This window comes from Lissotriton vulgaris, chromosome 2_2, assembly GCF_964263255.1.
Source record: "Lissotriton vulgaris chromosome 2_2, aLisVul1.2, whole genome shotgun sequence".
NCBI lineage: Eukaryota > Metazoa > Chordata > Amphibia > Caudata > Salamandridae > Lissotriton > Lissotriton vulgaris.
In genome coordinates, this window is record NC_141688.1 from 117,242,954 (window position 1) to 117,262,167 (window position 19,214).

Below are 19,214 nucleotides of genomic sequence, written 5' to 3' on the forward strand. Positions count from 1 at the left end.
CCTGTGATTCCAGGCAAATCGCTTTGTCTCCCCGTGCCTACCACAAATGAATGTGTTCTTCTGTAATGTAAATTGTGCTCATGCCACGTTGTCGAGTTTGCGCTATATAATATTGCAAAGAAATACTACTGAAGGCGCACTCTTAAGTAAATCAGCAGTGCACTGTGGATCGGAGCGTTTCACAGGCCTGTCACAGATAAGAAATGCTATCAAAACGAAATCCTACACAACAATATACTACTGCCGGCAGCAATTCATACCCGGACAACGTCGGCATGGGCTGCTATCAACAATGAAATCATAAACCAAGGACTTATAGAAATTGAAGACTCACTGTATCTATTAAGCGAGAAGTCCTTACAAGATTTCAGCCTGCCGCCAGCGGTCCAAACTAATCTAACTGGATACCACAATATCGCTACCGCACACAATATTCCAGAGCTTCATAACTACCTTGCTCAACACTTGCCTAACTTAGTTCCCGAACAACAACTCGCCTACAACACCATAGATGATAGTGTTGAAAAGAAGCAAGGCAAACTATTGTTCATAGACGCCCCCGGTGGCACAGGAAAGACTTACCTAACCAACCTCATACTTGCCAAAGTTCGATCTACTGGGAATTTGGCTCTAGCTGTTGCTTCATCTGGAATAGCTGCCACTTTGCTAACAGCTGGGAAAACAGCACATTCTACCTTTGAACTGCTTCTAACAGTTTCCCTTGAAAGGGATTCAATATGCTCTATTCGGAAAAACGGACCTTTGGGGACACTGCTTCAAAGTGTGTCTCTTATCATGTGGGACGAATGTACAATGATACTAAAACCATTGCTGCCTAGCCTTTTTTTACCCGGACAACGTCGGGACGGGCCGCTAGTATATATATATATATATACATATCCAAAAAAGCAAAGTTGCCCCACGGTTAGTGGCGTCTTCATATGGGGCAACCTGTTTGGTTGGATTTTGTGGCGGCTGGCTCGGTCGCGAAGATGCCCTGCTGCGAGGTGCAGATCCTGTGTTTGCAAAATCAAACCCGCTGGAACCAGGGATAGCCGTGTTGTTAGACATTCTACAAGTCAGCATGGCGGAGTTTTTCAGCTCCCTCTGAACCCACTGGGGCTTTTATCTGGATTACTGGGAGAGATGCAGCGGCACCCACAGGCGTTAATCTCATGGGCAACTCCAAGTACCAGCATGCCTTGCATGCATACGCCCACTGGGGCGGGACTTGGTGGAGTTATCAGGTGTTCCCTATTGAAGGACTGCTGTTTCTCTTCTCCATTTCGCCTGTGAACAAGAGCCCAGGAGTGCTTGAAACGCGTTGGGCTGCTGATGAATATTGGAGGGAGACTGTGACTCTGTGAAGCTGAAGTTCGCAATTAAAGGTGTTAGTGGCGTCTTCATATGGGGCAACCTGTTTGCATGGATATATATATATATATATATATATATATATATATATATATATATATATATATATATATATATATATATATATATATATATATACATATATATATATATATATATATATATATTCACTGAAAAAACCATAGGTTTCAGACCAGTTATAGTTAGGAATTAGCATTTAAAAAACCTATGAAATTCACTGAACAAACCATAGGTTTCACACCAGTTATAGTTAGGAATTAGCATTTAAAAAACCTATTAAATTCACTAAAAAAAACATAGGTTTCACATCAGTTATAGTTAGCTGGAAATTTTACTGACATAAAACCATTGAAATTCCACGTTATAGTTAGTTGGACTCTCTATAACTTGCGCGTGTAATGCACTGCTGATGACATCACATATTACATCACTCATGACATGGTCAGTGACATCACTCATGACATCACTGATGACATCATCCTTGTGACAGAGTGACAGACCTCCTTTCACTGTAATGTAACCCATGAAACGCATATTGAAAAATATAAATTAAAATTCTTTTAAAAATGGAGATACCCATACCAGTTACAACAACCAATTCAATAATTCCACCATCTATATACACATTCACTCATTCACCAACAGTTATAACTGGTCTGAAACCTATGTTTTTTTCAGTGAATTTCATAGGTTTTTTTAATGCTAATTCCTAACTATAAGTCTCACTTTATAAGTAAGACTGTTAGGGCTCTAGTTGTTTAGAACGCTCTGGTACATTCTGTCATTGGGCTACAGTTGGGCTATATTTGGGTTATATATTTTTTTTTTGTCTCTGGTGGCCATCTTTGGGCTACATTGGGCTACATTTGGGCTACATTTTGGCTCTAACATATATATAGCCCAATGGAGCACAATATATATTTTTTCAAAGTTAATTTTCGTAAAAACCACTTAAGAATAGGGCTACCAGTCCCTACAATTTTTCCCAATTTTTTTTTTTTGGCTTTGGCGCGCTCCTGGTGCGCACCCCGGGGAGCGCCCCGAAAAGCGTACTTTTATAAAGCGCCCCGGGTCGCGCTCTGGGGAGCGTCCCGTAAGCGCCAATATCGCGAACGAAAACATGATCGTGACGTATCGCGTAGCCGCGTCCGCGTGATACGCACGGAGTGAGCGCACCCGGAAGCACTCGAGCGAATACGATCGCGCAACGTAAACATCTGACGCGCTTACGCAACGTGACCCGGGGCGCGCCCCAGGGCGCACCCCGGGGCGCGTAGCGTAAGCGCGTCAGGTCATATGACCTGAAAATAACAATTTTCATTGGTTCATAACAGTTTTGGTTTCATAATGATGAAGCCCCTGGTCATGTGACCTGAAAATAACACTTTTCATTGGTTCAATTCATTTTTTTCAAAAGGATGAAAGACCCCGCCTTTTTTCCTTATTCTGACTTTGTCCTTTGACTTAGGAAGACCTGTTTGTAGCTCTCTCTACTTTTTTGCTCAAAATAATGGCTTCAGTAGTAGCAGCAGCTGGTGCATCTGCACCACCACCACAACAACCACCAAAAGGACCTCCTCAAGATATCATTGGTGGTCTTCAAGAAGAGGAAGAGGAGGAGGAGGAGGAGGGGACTTCAAGATGGCTGGAAGAACACAATACCCCATACCAGCCAAGACCACACATTATTTGGGAGTTTTTTACTCTCCCAGAGGGGAAAAAAAAAGTAAATGCACCCAAGGTCAGTTGCAAAATTTGTGGCATGGAACTTTCCAGGGGAAACCCAAATATAAAATATTCATTTGGGAACTACACAATGATACGCCACATGCAGCGCAAACATCCTATAAACTATTCTGCTGCAGAAATGAGGGAACTGGCCAGTAACCCTCCCCGATCAACAAGAACCAGCTCAAAAAGGAAACAACCCACTGCGTCTGCACCAGAGGAAAGTGAGACGATGCTGTGCATTCAGCCCTGATTTGCAGATTTCAGAATTATCTGTAAATTTTGTGGGAAGACCATCTCCTACGGAGAACAGAGCGTAAAGCTCATCGTCCTTGCTGGGGACAACCATAAATGCCCCAATCAATCCTAATTTTTTCTTTTCTTTTAGTTTTTTGCTCCAGTTGAGCCATTTTCAATTCCCTGTTTTTTCGTTTTTCCCCATGAAAAATACAAAAAAATCTAAAACTGTTCAGAAAATCCAAAAAAAAGTACAAAATGTTCAAAAAACAATATAAAAAATATAAAACAACAAAAAGAAGAGAAAAACCAGTTCTTTTTAGAACTACCTCCAATTTCTAAAAAAAGGCAACATTTTTTAAAAACTCTATCATTCATTTTTCCTCATGGTACGCTCCCCGGTCCGCTCCCCGGTGCGCGTACCGGGCACGCCCCCCGCGCCAAACAAAAAAACAAAAATGTTTTGCCCCGCGGGCCCCTTTTAAGCCCCCACATCAAACCTACGGGGTCAGGGGGGATCTACCCTGCCCCCTTATGGTCATTTCCCCTTTTGTTTTGGGCACCTCTTGTGTCTCGATACTACTATTTGACACTCTGAGCCTCAAAATTAAATCTGGCTCCCCCCTAGACCCACTGAAGCCGGAGCTCTTCGCCCGTCTCCCGCCTCTCTGTCGGGAGCCCATTTTGGACTTGATCAATCTCTCCCTCAGTGAGGGCATGGTTCCGCCATCCTGGAAGCAAGCTGTGGTCAGCCCTATTCTGAAGAAAACCAACTCTGACCCCTTGCTCCCGGATAACTATCGGCCCATCTCCCTCTTACCTTGGACCGCCAAGGTCACTGAGGCGCACGTGAATTCCATCCTGTCTGCACACGCTCAACACAGCACCGAAACTGCTTTGCTCTTTATGATCGAGCACTTGCGGTCGGTGCTGGACGCGGGGCAGACTGCGGCGCTCCTATTGTTAGACCTGAGCGCCGCGTTCGACACGGTGTCTCACGACATCCTGTTGCGGCGATTGGAGGAAGTGGGTATTGTGGGGAAGGCTCTTCAGTGGTTCCGCTCCTTCCTCTCGGACTGGTCTTTCAAGGTAGCCATTCCACCTGGCCAGTCCTTGCTTCATCCTCTGGAACTGGGAGTCCCTCAGGGCTCTGCCCTCAGCCCCACCTTATTCAACTTGTATGTGAAGCCGCTGGTTGCTGTCGTCAGGCAATTTGGCCTCACCATGACATCGTATGCCGATGACACGCAGCTGGCGGTGACACTCAGTGGGGACCCTGAGGTGACTGCGCTCAGATTCCGGGCAGGACTTATAGCTGTGGCTAGCTGGATGCGTAATAACTGCCTACAGCTTAATGCCAAGAAGACCGAGGTCCTGATCGTAGGGAAGCAGGTGGACCTCTGGGGTGATCAGTGGTGGCCTTCCGAACTAGGGGTGACCCCCCTCCCAGCGGCCGAAGTCAAAAATCTGGGGGTCTGGCTAGATTCTAATCTATCTTTTACCAGCCACACGAAGAAGACAGCAGCTACCTGTTATGGTATTCTGCGAGGGCTGAGACCAGTCCTCAAATTCTTCGACCCACCCACTCGGCAACTGGTGGTTCAGGCCTCCATCCTTTCCCGGATTGACTACGGGAGCGCCTTGCTGCTAGGAGTCAACCAGGCGGAGGCCACTAGGCTCCAGAGGGTGCAGAATGCTGCTGCACGGGCCATTGTTGGCCTTCCAAGACGTTGTTCGGTCTCGACTGTTCTGACCTCTCTTCACTGGCTTCCGGTCAGACAGAGAATTAAATTCAAGGCTCTCTGTCTGACATTTAAGATTCTGAAGCTTTCTTCTCCCCCCGCCTTGGTGGGCCTCATCACTTCTTACGTCCCCACGCGGTCCCTCAGATCTGAATCACTCCATCTGGTGAGTAAGCCTAGGTTCAGACTGAGCAGGATGGGAGGACGTTCCTTCCGTGTTCTGGCGGCTGATTTGTGGAACTCCCTTCCTGTGCACATTCGCGCCCTTAATAGTCTGACTCTTTTTAGACGGGCCATCAAAACCCACTTGTTTTCCCCTGTTATCTGATTTCCCCTCTTTTCAGTTCTGATCTGTTGTGTTGTGTACATGATCTGGCGCCAGGACGCCCCTTTGCTGGGGCAGCTGTTGCGCCTAATAAATGTTATTAACATAACATAACATAACCGAGACACAAGATGGCGGCCGCTCCGGACTGTTTCGAATGTTTACAGACACCCAAGAGCCAATCAGATTTCCGTGCGCACCTTGCGTGTCGCGCCCGGGGCGCTCCCCGGAGCGCGTACCGGGGCGCGCCTACAGATATATATATTTTTTTTAACCTAAATTACTCAAAATCCACTGGAACACATATCTTGATACATAGCAAAGGCACATCGGGCTACCAGTCCCTACAATTTTGCCAAATTTGGTTGAAATCCATCCAGCTGTTTGCGCTAAAAGTGAAATCGACCGCCCTATGGAAATTAACATGGGGAAAACGCGTTTTGGGACCCCCCTTCTATCTCGGCCCCCGCTTGACGAATCCCCCCTAAACTTTCAGGGAAGGACCGGAACGCCGTGAGGCCATTTTGAGGAAATTTTCTGTCAGATTCGTCAACCGGCGCCAAAGTTATTCCAAATAGAATTTTGAGATTTAACATTGAAAAAAATCCTAACTATAACTACATATGTATATATATATATATATATATATATATATATATATATATATATATATATATATATATATATATATATTTTTTTTTTTTGTATGTTTCAGAACTTTTATTTTAAGTACTCCATATATATATATATCTATATACACAAGGGTAACATGGGAGCAAGAGTGCGTTCAAATGAAGCAGCAGCCCTGGTGTTCTTGCCTCATACAGTACTTTAAAAAGAACCAACCGACACTAAAATGACGTTTTTCTTTACATCGCAGTAACATAAAAAAAATATGAAAAAATGCTTACATGGTATTCAACAACTTTAAATGGTTGCCTATAAAATATTCATGTGAGTGAATTTGGTGGCTTCTTGATTGAAAATATTAATTTAGCTAGGACATCAACACATAAATAAATGGGGATTTGAAAGAACTTTGCAGCCGTTTCCGGTTTTGCATTAACACTATTCTTTAGAACATACTAGGACGTTCAACCCTATGGAAACACTATTTAAATGATTATATGAAAGGCCATATAATGCCTATTAATGAATGATAACCTGTCAAGACTATGTGCTCATTTATCTTTGATGGGAACTTGCTAAAAAAAGTAAATACACAGCCAGGAAGTTGAAATAACAGGGCGTCCCAGTAGAATTTAGATTGCGACTCACTACCACCCCAGAATATCCATCTGATAGGCTTAAACTTTACAATTCAGTCAACCTATCCTAACCTTACTTGGGAGGCGAAAGCCTTACAATAAACACAAGGGAATCGTAACAGGATTAACACAAACAGTGTCTGAACGAATTGAGAGTAAAATATTCAGGTAGTATAAAGTACACTCATGCTGATGTTAATATTTTTTGGGAGAAACGCACCATCCAAAAATAACCATTTGTGCTCACCTAACAATATTTTTAGCAACCAAAAAAGGCCTCTAACATAAAGCAAGTTTGTGTCTATTTATTTCTAGTGAATATGTGACAGGATTTCCTCTGTTGAGAATGTGCGCATTTTCAGACATTGTTGATATTAATGGACAAGCCTTAAGTAATAATTCTATTGTGCAGTCGAAGTTTGTGGTGTACATAAGGGGCGACGCTTGGATCAAAGATTCAAACACAAGCAATACATCCCAATCCTAGTACGATTTCTGACAATTTAGCAACAGGAATATACAATTTTAACACCAGGTAGAATGGTGTACTGCTTGCCGACGAGGCATTTAATTAAAAAGTCAAAAGAACAAAACAAATAACAGTGTTCTGATAATATACCACATCATTAAACTTTCAACCAGCCATGCAGTGATCAAAATCAAATTGGCAACTGAAATTTCACATCCACTTGGGCTTGTTTCGCTAAGGTTACAATTTCGGAGAGTTTTACAACCATTTTAGCAGCTTCATCAAGGTCATCACAAGCAAGAATTTTGAGGCCACTGTCTGTTATCAGGGCTTTAGCATCATCAACTCGTGTACCTTGCAGCCGCACAACAATGGGTATCCTCAGCTCCAAGTCTTTCACAGCAATTATGATACCCTGTGCAATGGCATCGCATCGCATGATGCCGCCAAAATAATTTCACCAGAATGGCTTGGACCTTTTAATCCAAATTAATTAGTCGAAAAGCTTCAGTCACTTGCTGGGCAGTTGCCCCACCACCTACATCAAGGAAGTGTGCTGGAGTACCACCATGAAGCTTAATTATGTCCATTGTGGCCATTGCCAAGCCAGCACCATTGACTAGACAACCTATGTTTCCATCAAGTCCAATGTAGTTGAGATCGGCTGTAGCTGTCTGGCTGTCTCGTTCATCTTCCTGGGACCAGTCACGTAGGTCAAAAACTTCCTTCTGACGATAGGCTGCATTACTATCAAAATTAATCTTCGCATCCATGCACATCACGATCCCTGAGGATATATATGTACATATATATATATATAGATATAGATACATACACATATATATATCTATATTAGAGATATATATAATATAGATATATATGTGTATTGTCTATCTATATATATATATATAGATGTATATATATGTAGATATGGCGAAAAAGACCTAAGCCACTTGCAATGTCGGACCGCAGGGGGGTTCACCAACCCCTATCAATCCAACACAAACAGTCCTCTCCTTATTGCATAGACAACACTCTTTGGTCCATAAACTGCTTCAAAGTGAGATTTATTTCATGGCAACAATCACCCTATGCTGCATATGTTGGAGCTTTGAAATTTACGTGAGTCTCCATTCTCACGAAGAAAAGGCACCCGCATTAAGAGTTCGGAAAAGCTGTTGTTAATAGGATTTGGGAGCTGTGATTTATGAGCAGTACCAGAACCGCCTCTGAAAGAGACTTCTGTCGATGAGAGCATCGAAAACTATCCAGATTTGGGGAATGCAGGAATGTACTTCTACCTGCAGAACTATATCTTGGCAAAATACCCAGAGGCTTGGCGAGGGATTATTTACACACAGCGCAAAGAACTGCAAACAACATTGGCATGCATGACAAGTAAGGAAAAGGAATTGTGTTATTTTATTTTTTAAAGAAAGGACTCGACATTAAAATGAAAGGTGACATTTGAAATATGATGAACATCGCAAATATATCACCCTACTTACATGGCAGCCAGAATTGTGAGAATAACTTTTGCAGTTCCCTTTTGATTACCATCAATATGAACTTACCAATAAGGGAACAGTATTGTTTGTTTAAACGTAATGCTGCTCGCTGTGTGTTAAGAATATCAAGTTTGTGCATTGATAAAGGCTACAGGCTGAAACGCGTCTGCACTAACAACGCTGATTAAAATTCATCCCGGGAGTGCCTACGTGTGCTGTAATTGCATATGTTGGAGCTTTGATATACATATATATATATATATATATATATATATATATATATATATATATATATATATATATATATATATATATATATATATATATATATATATATATATATATATATATATATATATATATATATATATATATATATATTGAAAATACAGGCTTGCTGCAATATAACAAAGGGTTCTTCAAATGTAGGACCTGTAAAGTCTGTTCCCATGGAATAAACAAAAATGCCTACCCAACACTATTTGGCAATAAGGAATACAAGATTGAGAAATTCCTCACGTGCAAAATGGAATATGCTGTCTATGTGCTGGTATATCCATGCGGCCTCCAGTACATAGGCAGCACAAAGCTGCAAGCACACAAGCGCATCTTAAAATATCTACGTACATCAACAATCAGGATAATACCTATCCGGTGGCACGTCATTTTAGAGAGGCCCATAACTCCAAGAACACAGATCTGAAGTACTATGTAATTGACAGTGTACCACCTAGCAGACGTGGAGGTGACAGGGAATCAAAATTTCGTAAATTTGAAAAAAGATACATTTTGAAACTCGATTCCAAATCCCCAGCAGGCCTCAACGCCACGGAAGACATGTATACGTGTCTAGGTAAAACAGAGCCCTGGCTGACCTAGACAATTGACTTGGTGTTTAGGATTACTTAGAAGAACTATTTACGATTAAGAATAAAATGGGTGTTCTACATATATTATATATGTAGCTACCAATTGCCCTAAAATGTCTGTACATTTGGTTTGACAGCAACACATAAAAAGTTTGGTTTTCATAATAATACATAGTACACACAAATTTTATGAATCACTTTTATATCATTATATACAGATATTTTACACTTAATTGATATTTATGGAGGTATTTATTTAGGTGTCTATTTATTTATATATTTATTGATGTATGTATATATTTATATATTCATTGAATGTATCATAACAATTTGCCTGATTGGCACAATTTGTTATGCATTTATCAATAGAGCGGTCAAGCCAAACCTAACAGACATGACTCTAAACTAATGTCAGTAAATAAGATTAAATAAGGCACTCATCTTTGATTAAGTAAACCTCAGATAGTAGCTATTTGAAGACCTGACTAGACCACCAGGATATTTGTTGTTCCAATTTGATTCATAAAGATAAAAAATTATATAAAAAATAGATAACTTAGATATCGGCATCAAATATACAGAGTTCTTTGATTTGAAAACACTTTTTTATACACTTTTTTATATGCACCAGCACTTTAAGATAGCAGAATCTGGAAATAACAAACTTATTTTTCTCTCTCAAAAAATCATTATGGCTCCAATTCTTGTATGCATTTGAGCAAAGAATAACAAAACATGATAACAAGATGGTATCATCATGTATAAACACCCTAACCAGGTAAAATGTCACTTACAAAATTGTGAACATCAGACATTCAGTTTAAATAACGTATCACACTATCATTAAGGTTAAATGTGGTATTAATATTTCAGATAAAAAGAGGTATGCCAACGAGGAGTTACTACATATGTATGTATTTCTTTTATGTCTATGGTTTTAAATATCACCTTGGGGAGTCTTCTTGTGACACGCCGAAGGGTTGTTGCTGCTGTGGACCTTGTTGTTTGCCTTGCCTTGTCCGGCCACTTCGCCACTTCTCGCGGCCCCCGCTTTGCGGGGGCCGCTCGCGGGTCCCTGAACTTTGCAGCTGTGATCTCGCCGGGACCCTGAGCACTAAGGATTTGCCTGGAATCATCTGCCCCACACACGGACAGAGGCGGGACTGGAGGACCAGCCTGCTCAGCGGCGCTGATCGGCCGCAGCTGGTCCTCTTCCCGCCCCCTCCTGCAGAAAAGAACTTGCAGTGAGCGTACCTGGTGGAAGTCTTCTTGTGACATGCCGAAGGGTTGTTGCTGCTGTGGACCTGTTGTTTGCCTTGCCTTGTCCGGCCACTTCGCCACTTCTCGCGGCCCACGCTTCGCGGGGGTCGCTCGCGGGTCCCTGAACTTTGCAGCTGTGATCTCGCCGGGACCCTGAGCACTAAGGATTTGCCTGGAATCCTCTGCCCTACACACGGACAGAGGCGGGACTGCGAGGACCAGCCTGCTCAGCGGCGCTGATCGGCCGGAGCTGGTCCTCTTCCCGCCCCCTCCTGCAGAAAAGAACTTGCAGTGAGCGTACCTGGTGGGAGTCTTCTTGTGACACGCCAAAGGGTTGTTGCTGCTGTGGACCTTGTTGTTTGCCTTGCCTTGTCCGGCCACTTTGCCACTTCTCGCGGTCCCCGCTTCGCGGGTGCCGCTCGCCGGTCCCTGAACTTTGCAGCTGTTATCTCGCCGGGACCCTGAGCACTAAGGATTTGCTTGGAATCATCTGCCCCACACATGGACAGAGGCGGGACTGCGAGGACCAGCCTGCTCAGCGGTGCTGATCGGCCGCAGCTGGTCCTCTTCCCGCCCCCTCCAGCTTCTCCTCCTTTATTAGAAGCAACCACAACGCGCACGCGGGACACGCGCGGTATTAAGCGCGGGGCTAAGCCCGGGCAAAGGGCGGGCCGTCTGTGGCCGTCAGGGGCTGTAGGAGGCTGAGCTGGGCCTACCCTCTTACATTTGGGCCGCCAGGACCTTATTCTGATTCTCTGACTTCGACACAGTGAGTCATTTCCAGTCTGATACCATAACTGTTATTGTTAAAGGACTACTACACCTTTGGGACTTTTCACGTAGCTGACTATAGTGGTTAAGTTTTATTCTACTATTGATTTTGGTTATAGTATGACTACGTGTACACCAATTCCCTTACCTTCCTCAGTAGGGGTTTCAATATTAGGACCCCTAGACAAATATTTTCTCAAGGCTACTCGAGAGATAGATAGGGAAATCGCACTGGCTGAGAGACGCCTTGAGCGTCGGTTATCCTTCGAACTTCTCAAAAACCTCCCAGGGAAGCGGTCCTCATTGGGCTCTTTGGCGCTAGCTCCTTCTCCAGCACGCGCAATCGATCCCATGGTGAATGCTTCTCTTCCTTTAGAACATCCACGGGTTACTGTCTTAAGAGACAGTCCGGATAGGTTGGAGAGTATGGCAGACATAGCCCCACTTATCGTAGATGATGCCACGGATTTGCGGTCTAGTGATGCCTCCGTCCCTATGCCCCCCCCCAACATTCCCTCTAGTCATGGGGATCCCTCCCTCCACCAGTGTTGGCATCGCTGGCAGCAAATAGACCTGTCCTCACCAAAAGGAAAAAGATTGTTAGGTCGTGCAAAGGTTGTCATCCCAAACCCTACAAGAAACTTAGGAGACTTGGCACTGGGGTGGGTGTGAGCCATGAGGGCGCAGGGGTGGGTGTAAGTTGCCCCCAGGGGATTATGGGGGGCGAGCTCTACGGCGCTATAGCAGTGAAGCCATGTGTTGCTCTGACTACAGACCCTGCCGAGCTCCCACCCAATGAGATCCCCTTGATTGCCCAAATAGAGAAAATGCTGAAATCTCTGTTGATCCCGGTCTTAGAGAAAGTTAAAGGACTGGCAGAGCGGTTGGATAGGTTTGAGCAAGTGACCCTGGACAACCTTTTCTCCATAAAATCTCTCATTAAGTTACATTCTAGAATTAGGGAGGATGGACCAGGGGGGGAATCTGTTGTCCGGGCGACCCCTATATCAGCACAGGGCCCACCCATTGCATCTGGAACGGCTAAAAGGGTGGCTGCGGCAAACATTGGCGCTGCGCACGCTGTGGTCTCTAATGGGGATGTTCGGAACCCAGGGATGGCAACGACGAATGTTACAGATCATCCAAACATACCAAAGGCCAGGACTCTCACTGTTAAGATGCTTGTGCGTTCAGAGGTCCCAGGTAGAAATGGCCCTGTTATTCTAAGATACTCTGGTATTAGCAAAGGCCTTGAGTTCGTCCAAACAAGAAGAACCAGCCCTAGCCCTCCATCAGCTATCCAGCTTGACGCGCTCCCTCCTAAAGAAGCCCCCAGAATACCACCCGTGAACCTACCACCAGACTGTCAGCCCTATGTCGCCATTCTTACTAACGTACCACCCTTGAAGGCTGACCAGCAAGAATCCTACCAAATGCTAAAAAACAAAACCATGCATTGGTTAAGGACAAATAGACCTCTCCCTAGGGAACTAGATGGTCTGATCCTAGGTGTCAGAAGGGTAGGGTGGGTAGGCTATGGGCACAAGTAATTTGAGGGAGACTGTGTGGTGGTTAATTTTAAGGATGTTAGGGTTGCCCAAACAATCTGCAACCAGAATCTGGGGCCTAGTGGTGCAGATATTGGGGTAGTAGATCTGACCTACTTCTACCCGAGATCTGTAGGAAATCAATACAGTATTAATTGGGGTGGGGAATGGAGGCACAATCTTACCCCTTCCGAGAATCATTTCATTCCCTTGCCACATCAGCCAGTTGTATGGTCAGGGCCATATGGGAGGATGCCAGGATGCTGAAATGATATTTTCCCAGGGGTGGTTCCCCTCCCCTCGAGCCCAGGACTTGTGTTAGACCCTCATGCCCTAGGCCCAACTAACGCCAGTCTGCCACTTTCACCAGTTGTACGTAGTCCCCTAGTTCAGGACTTTAACTTGGATGTCGGGACTCAACAAGGAGAAAGTGCACCTTGGACATCCCATGAGAGGGAGGGGGTGTCCAGCAATGAACCGCTCAGGGAGCAAGCTGTGGGGGATCTAGACCTAAGGATTCTCAGCTGGAATGTTGCAGGGATTTTGAGGAAGCTGGCTCTACCCGACTGGAATACCCTTGTGGAAGGCTACCCTATTTGCATCTTCCAAGAAACTTGGAGTAGGGAGCCTTGCCACAAGGAAGGTTATTCATCCTTTTTTGTACCAGCAGTCTCCCCCCTTTCGGGGAAGGGCCGCCCTCAAGAGGCCTCCTTATATGGGTTGCCATTTCACTTGGCTGCCAAGTTACTCAGTATGTGTCAAATTCACCCGATCTACTGAGTATATCAATTAAGGGACCGCGGAGAGGGCTGATCTTGGACATTTTTAATATCTACGCCAGGGGCACTAAGGGAGGCTCCCAGTCACCTATAGTATCAGGGTTGGAAACTTTGCTTAGGCATCGTCCCACTAGTTCTCATGTCCTGGTCGCGGGGGACCTAAACTGTACGTTTGAGCCCCTGGGGTTGGAGGACACCTTGGGAACCGCCGATGAAGATATTAGGAGAGGGATACCAGTCCTAACTATACCTCCCATTAGGAGGTGGTCACAAGTGGTGGTTCAAATCAAGTCCTTAAACATGGAATTTGGCATTAGGGCTGTTAATGGAAGGACGATGTCAGGTCCTTCTGGAGCCCATACTTATAACATGGCCAACCACACGTCTAGGATAGATTATAGTCTCCTTGACATTAAACTTTGGAGTTTCTTGCAGGACATGGAGGTAATCCCTTCAGTTGAGAGTGATCACAACCTCCTCTCTCTTGCCCTCCGTCCCTTGTGGACTGGGAACCAGGTGGTACATTTGTCCCACTTAGCACCTAGCCCTCAGGAAGTATATCCTTCCAATTGCGGTAGACGCTTGAAATGGAGCAAGCTCATCATAGATGAAGCGAAAGTGCTAGCTATTGGGGCACTCTTAGAAATAGCTCAGTCTAAATTGGACTCGTTGACCTCTCTGTCTGGGGAAGTCACAGCGTTTTTTTGTGACACAACCAAGGCCTTGAGTGATCTTTTCATTCTCCCAAGTAAGACCTCCTGAACTGGCAAGGGCAAGAAGTTGCCCAAGCCGCCGGGTTGGTATAATAAAAAATGCAGGGAGAAGAAAAATGCCCTGATAAGTGCTGTCAAAAGCAAATCCCAGGCTGCAATTAGACTGGCTAGGAAAGAGTACTCCCAGACTACTATTGCAGCAAAGAGAGAATGGGAGGATAGGTTATGGGCGGATCTCATGGAAGCAAGTACGGGCAGGGATGCCAGAAGCTTCTGGAATCTTATAAGATCTAGGGACAGGCCGGTCAGCACTCTGATGACGTGCAACATCCCTGCCCAAAACTGGTTCAACCACTTCTCGTCTCTCTATACCCCTATTGAGGTGGCTCCCTATACCACCTTTGCTTTGGCTGATTGTTTAGGGGATACTGAGGGTGTTCCCTTTACTGCTAGAGAGGTGGAAGGTGTAATTGAATCACTGGTGCCTCTGAAAGCGGCAGGGCCTGATGGGATTCCGGGCGACTTGCTACGGGCAAACCCCAAGGAGTGGGGGAAGCTGGTTTCATAATTGCTTAACGCTATTAATAGCAGTGCGCCTGTACCTGATTCCTGGAAGGGGGCTGAGGTTGTCCCGATATTCAAAAAGGGGTGTCGGGATAACCCAGCCAACTACAGGCCAATAAGTCTCATCGACTCAATCCAAAAAGTGGCTGGGAAGGTAATTATGGGAAGGGTGCTCCAATGGGTGGACGACAATAACATCTTGCCGGACTTCCAAGCTGATTTTCGCTCTGGAACTGGGACTATTGAACAGGCCTTCAGACTGGCTCTCTTGTACTGGAAGGTGGTGGTGCTGGGCAAAGGCAGTCTGTACTTGGCCTTTATACACCTTAAGACTGCCTTTGACCTGGCACCAAGGGAGGAGTTATGGAAGGTTTTGTTGGAATTAGGGTTGCCTCCGTATATCCTATCCCTCCGTGTGAGATTGCATGCGGGCAATTTTGCGTAGGTGCGATGGGTTACGAATGGAGAAAAAACTGACAGGGATGTGTGCTAGCTCCCACTCTGTTCTCTCTTTATGTGAACAGAGTGGTTGAGCATTTGTTAAGGAATCCCTCGGATGCTCCTTCCCTGGCGGGCAAACGGTTCCCAACACTGCTTTTTGCAGATGACACCATTCTCATCTCAAAGTCCCCTATGGGCCTCCAAAGCCTCCTGAATAGTTTTCAGGAGTTTTGTTCATTGAGAGGATTGGTAATCAACACGGATAAAACTAAGTACTTGATTATGAATCCGCCTAAAAACCCTGGGGGACATCCGGCTTTGAATTCTGTGCCATTGGAGAGGGTATCCGAGTTCGACTATTTGGGTATCCGCCTTAATGACACATTTAGTTGGAACCCACATATCCCAAAAATGCTTCTCAGTCACAAAAGGGTGGGTGGAGTATTATTTAAAGAACAACGTCCCTCCACAAGCAAACCCATAGCCCCAGTCATGGAGATATATAAAGCTAGAGGGGTTAGTGCTGCCCTCTACGGGCGGAGTTGTGGGGCACTTGCAACCTGGATGCATTAGCAAAATCGGAGAGCAAATTTTTGAAAGATCTGATGGCTCTCCCGTTGAGTACTCCTACAGTACCCGTGTTATTGGATCTAGGTTGCAGATCGATTAAGGACCAAGCGCTACACTGCCCCTTGCTTCTTTGGGCACGGTTGTGGCGGGTGCCCGAACTAGCCTCCTATGCAGAAGCGTTATCAGAGGTTATGGTCATGGAAGGTTGGTCCAGGATCAAATGGTTGAGGGATGTAAAATGACTATTAGTGGAGTTAGGGCTGGGTGATGCGTGGGCCCGGAGAACTGCCCCACCTAAAGCCACGATTAAGAAATTGTATTGGAATTGGGTCTCCTCTAAATTATTTTTAGATCCATGTCATTGTAATTCCACTGTTGCCTTTGTGATGATCAAAGATGTTGCGGCTTATGAACCTTACTTAGATATGATTTCAATCCCTTTCGACCGTGCGCTGTATTTTAAGTTCAGAGTGGGGACCCTACCAGTAGGAGAACTAGTTGCCCGATGGAAATCCTCTTTCCAGCATTCCCCCTTCTGTGCGCGTTGCCCCACTCGAGTAGAGTCGGTAGCTCACATTCTTTTCGAATGTCCGGATTATTGTGCACCTAGGAGGCGCTGGCTTAAACCCTTATGTAGACTCTTAGGTACCCGCCAGCACAAAGTGGCGTTACGTATTTTAATGTCTGACACATCCACTTTGATTGTTTGTGCTGTGTCAAAATTTTTAAAGTGGTCATGGTTGATTCGTGTAAGAAGGCTTTCCTTGTCGATTTAATATTTGTCTTAAACTGTTTTTAACACTTTCTTCCCTTTTCTCCCTTTTCGTGTAATTATGAAATGATTGTTTTAAATGCTGTGTTTTATACTTGTTGTACAAGCTTTTATGATATTTTTATATCGAAATAAAGCCTATCAATCAATCAATCAAAATATCACGTTGTTTTAAAGGCTGAGCCCATCCATATCCCGAGTTAACACGCAGGAAGTGGGATAAAGGAGGGGGTGGCAAATGATGAGCATTTTTGCGGCTGCTTTGATGTTCTCCACGCGGCTCACTGAGAACATCAAAGCAGCCACGAAAGTGCCCCCAAAGGCTGCAGGTGGGCAAATGGTACGCGCGCCCGGTGCACATGCACTGTACCCGATCCGCCTGCAGACTTTGGGAGCATTTTTGAAAGTCCCTTACTATACTCTCGCAGAGCAACGCACGCGCCTTGGCTCAGCAAAACCTAAAAAGGATGGGCTGTGTTCTTCTTCCCAATCAGAAGCCAAGCTGGAGTGGGTCCAGGTATTTAGTAGTGACTGCTCCTGCATTAATATTTTCCATAAGTAGGCAGTGCAGCAGTAAGCAAATGCAGAAGACCAAACTGAATATCTATTGATCAGTATAAAAAATGATGGTGTTCCTGAAGAGCTGGGAAAAGTCAGAACAATATGGATATTAGTACATATGAGACATTTTACAGAACGGAGATTAATATGGGAGCTTGATTTAATGCTAGAGATCAGTGCAAAAAATGAACAGTTAATCGGAGAAAAGAGGGACAAGCGAAAGGCTGCTTGCTTCTTCTAGTGAAATTCACATGATACACATTTTGGAAGATTTCACAGGTCCAATATTGCCCTGAATGTTGTCACACGCGTCACTTTTTGAAACAGGAAATGTCTAGATAGAATAGTAAAATCGGGTCCATGGGTCATTTTCTCCTTGAACTAGTTTACTCCTTGAATTTATATTTCATACAAATAGTCAAATACTCAACAGAAAGAAATCACGGAAAACACACATTTTGTATAATTTTCACAAAATCTCGCAGATCTTGTAAAAGAAATGTACATTTCTTACAGAACTTTTTATGCTCCCAGAGTGGAAAGAAGAGGTTTATTTATTTTTTATCAAATGTGTTAGCTTCAATCCCATGCAGTTAGGATTTATTAGATCCAGTCCAAAACATCTTTGAATTCCCAGGTGGAAACTTTAGTTGGCAAAATAGAAATTATTTCTATTTGACCAAATTGATAGTGTTTTGCAGTTTCGTTCTGAAACCTTATCTGTCCTGTGTGCATAATATGCATTTGATGTTGCTTGATTAAATAATTTTAATTTGCAATGGGATTACAGTGTGGTTGTATCTCTGTCTGTACCTATAGTGCTGACTTTGATGGCCTGTAATTCTACCTATCTCTGTATGAAGTAAATTAAGTGAAGTATATTTGAGGAATGAATTCAACATCTGTTTTATTGCCCTTCGTTACAGACCTTTGGAGCTGATGATGTTGTGTGCACACGGATTTATGTCAGAGCATGAAAAACTATACTGAAACCCCCCCAAGGTTGGATAAAAGGTTTCCAAGCAGGCGCCATTGAAATGGTGACACTGGAAGTAGCTGTCTCCAGTATTTGAACAATCCTCTTTGACAGTGTGTTTCATATCAACAATGTTTTGCATTTGATTGCTTTATTTTTCTGTGTACATTGCATTTTGTAGATACAAAACCTGTATTCTGTGATGTTATTAAATTTGTTGAGCAAAAAAAGGCTGATTTTTTACTTACTCTTTATATACATTTGGCAAAATGTTTTCATTTTAAGTAAAAGTCATGTCTCAGCAGTGTACAAGACCCCTGGTGTAATGCCTTCCAATGTGCCATTTGGTCTGCCGCTGAAGGATCTGAGCTAGTCCGCATATAGTGATGCTCACTCTACAAGGTATTCTAAGAAAGATATTAACTGGAAGCCTATGTGAGTTTTAAGCAAGCAAGAGAATGTAAAGATAACTGACCGGTAATCTTCGTTACTCAGTTCCTTGTCTTTCTTAGGCTAGTCCTCTTGATACCTTCCCCCCTTGGACGCTTTGGTGTTAGGACTTGGGGGCATATTACCAAGGGGGGCGATAGGCAATTATTGCCGATTTAGCGGCCGTTTTCAGCCGCTAAGCGGCCATAATTCTATCGCCCTAGTAGCAAGCTGTCGCTAACTGATGTTAGGGTCAGCTTTTAGGCGATAGCGAGCGGTTTGGGGCCCGT

General features: G+C 44.2%; 1 protein-coding gene and 1 pseudogene across 1 annotated transcript in view; one reads left to right on the top strand and one right to left on the bottom strand.

The window, feature by feature from the left end:
* CRABP1 (cellular retinoic acid binding protein 1) overlaps nt 1-18,718 on the top strand; it is a 183,113-nt gene extending 164,395 nt beyond the window's left edge. Inside the window, exon 4 of the mRNA XM_086959870.1 lies at nt 18,446-18,718. Within this exon, the coding sequence (XP_086815996.1) occupies nt 18,446-18,496 (51 nt within the window). The 3' untranslated portion in view covers nt 18,497-18,718. The remainder of the gene's footprint in view (nt 1-18,445) is intronic.
* On the bottom strand, nt 7,234-7,952 carry LOC147729124 (succinate--CoA ligase [ADP-forming] subunit beta, mitochondrial-like; annotated as a pseudogene).
* Nucleotides 18,719-19,214: the final 496 nt, after the last annotated feature.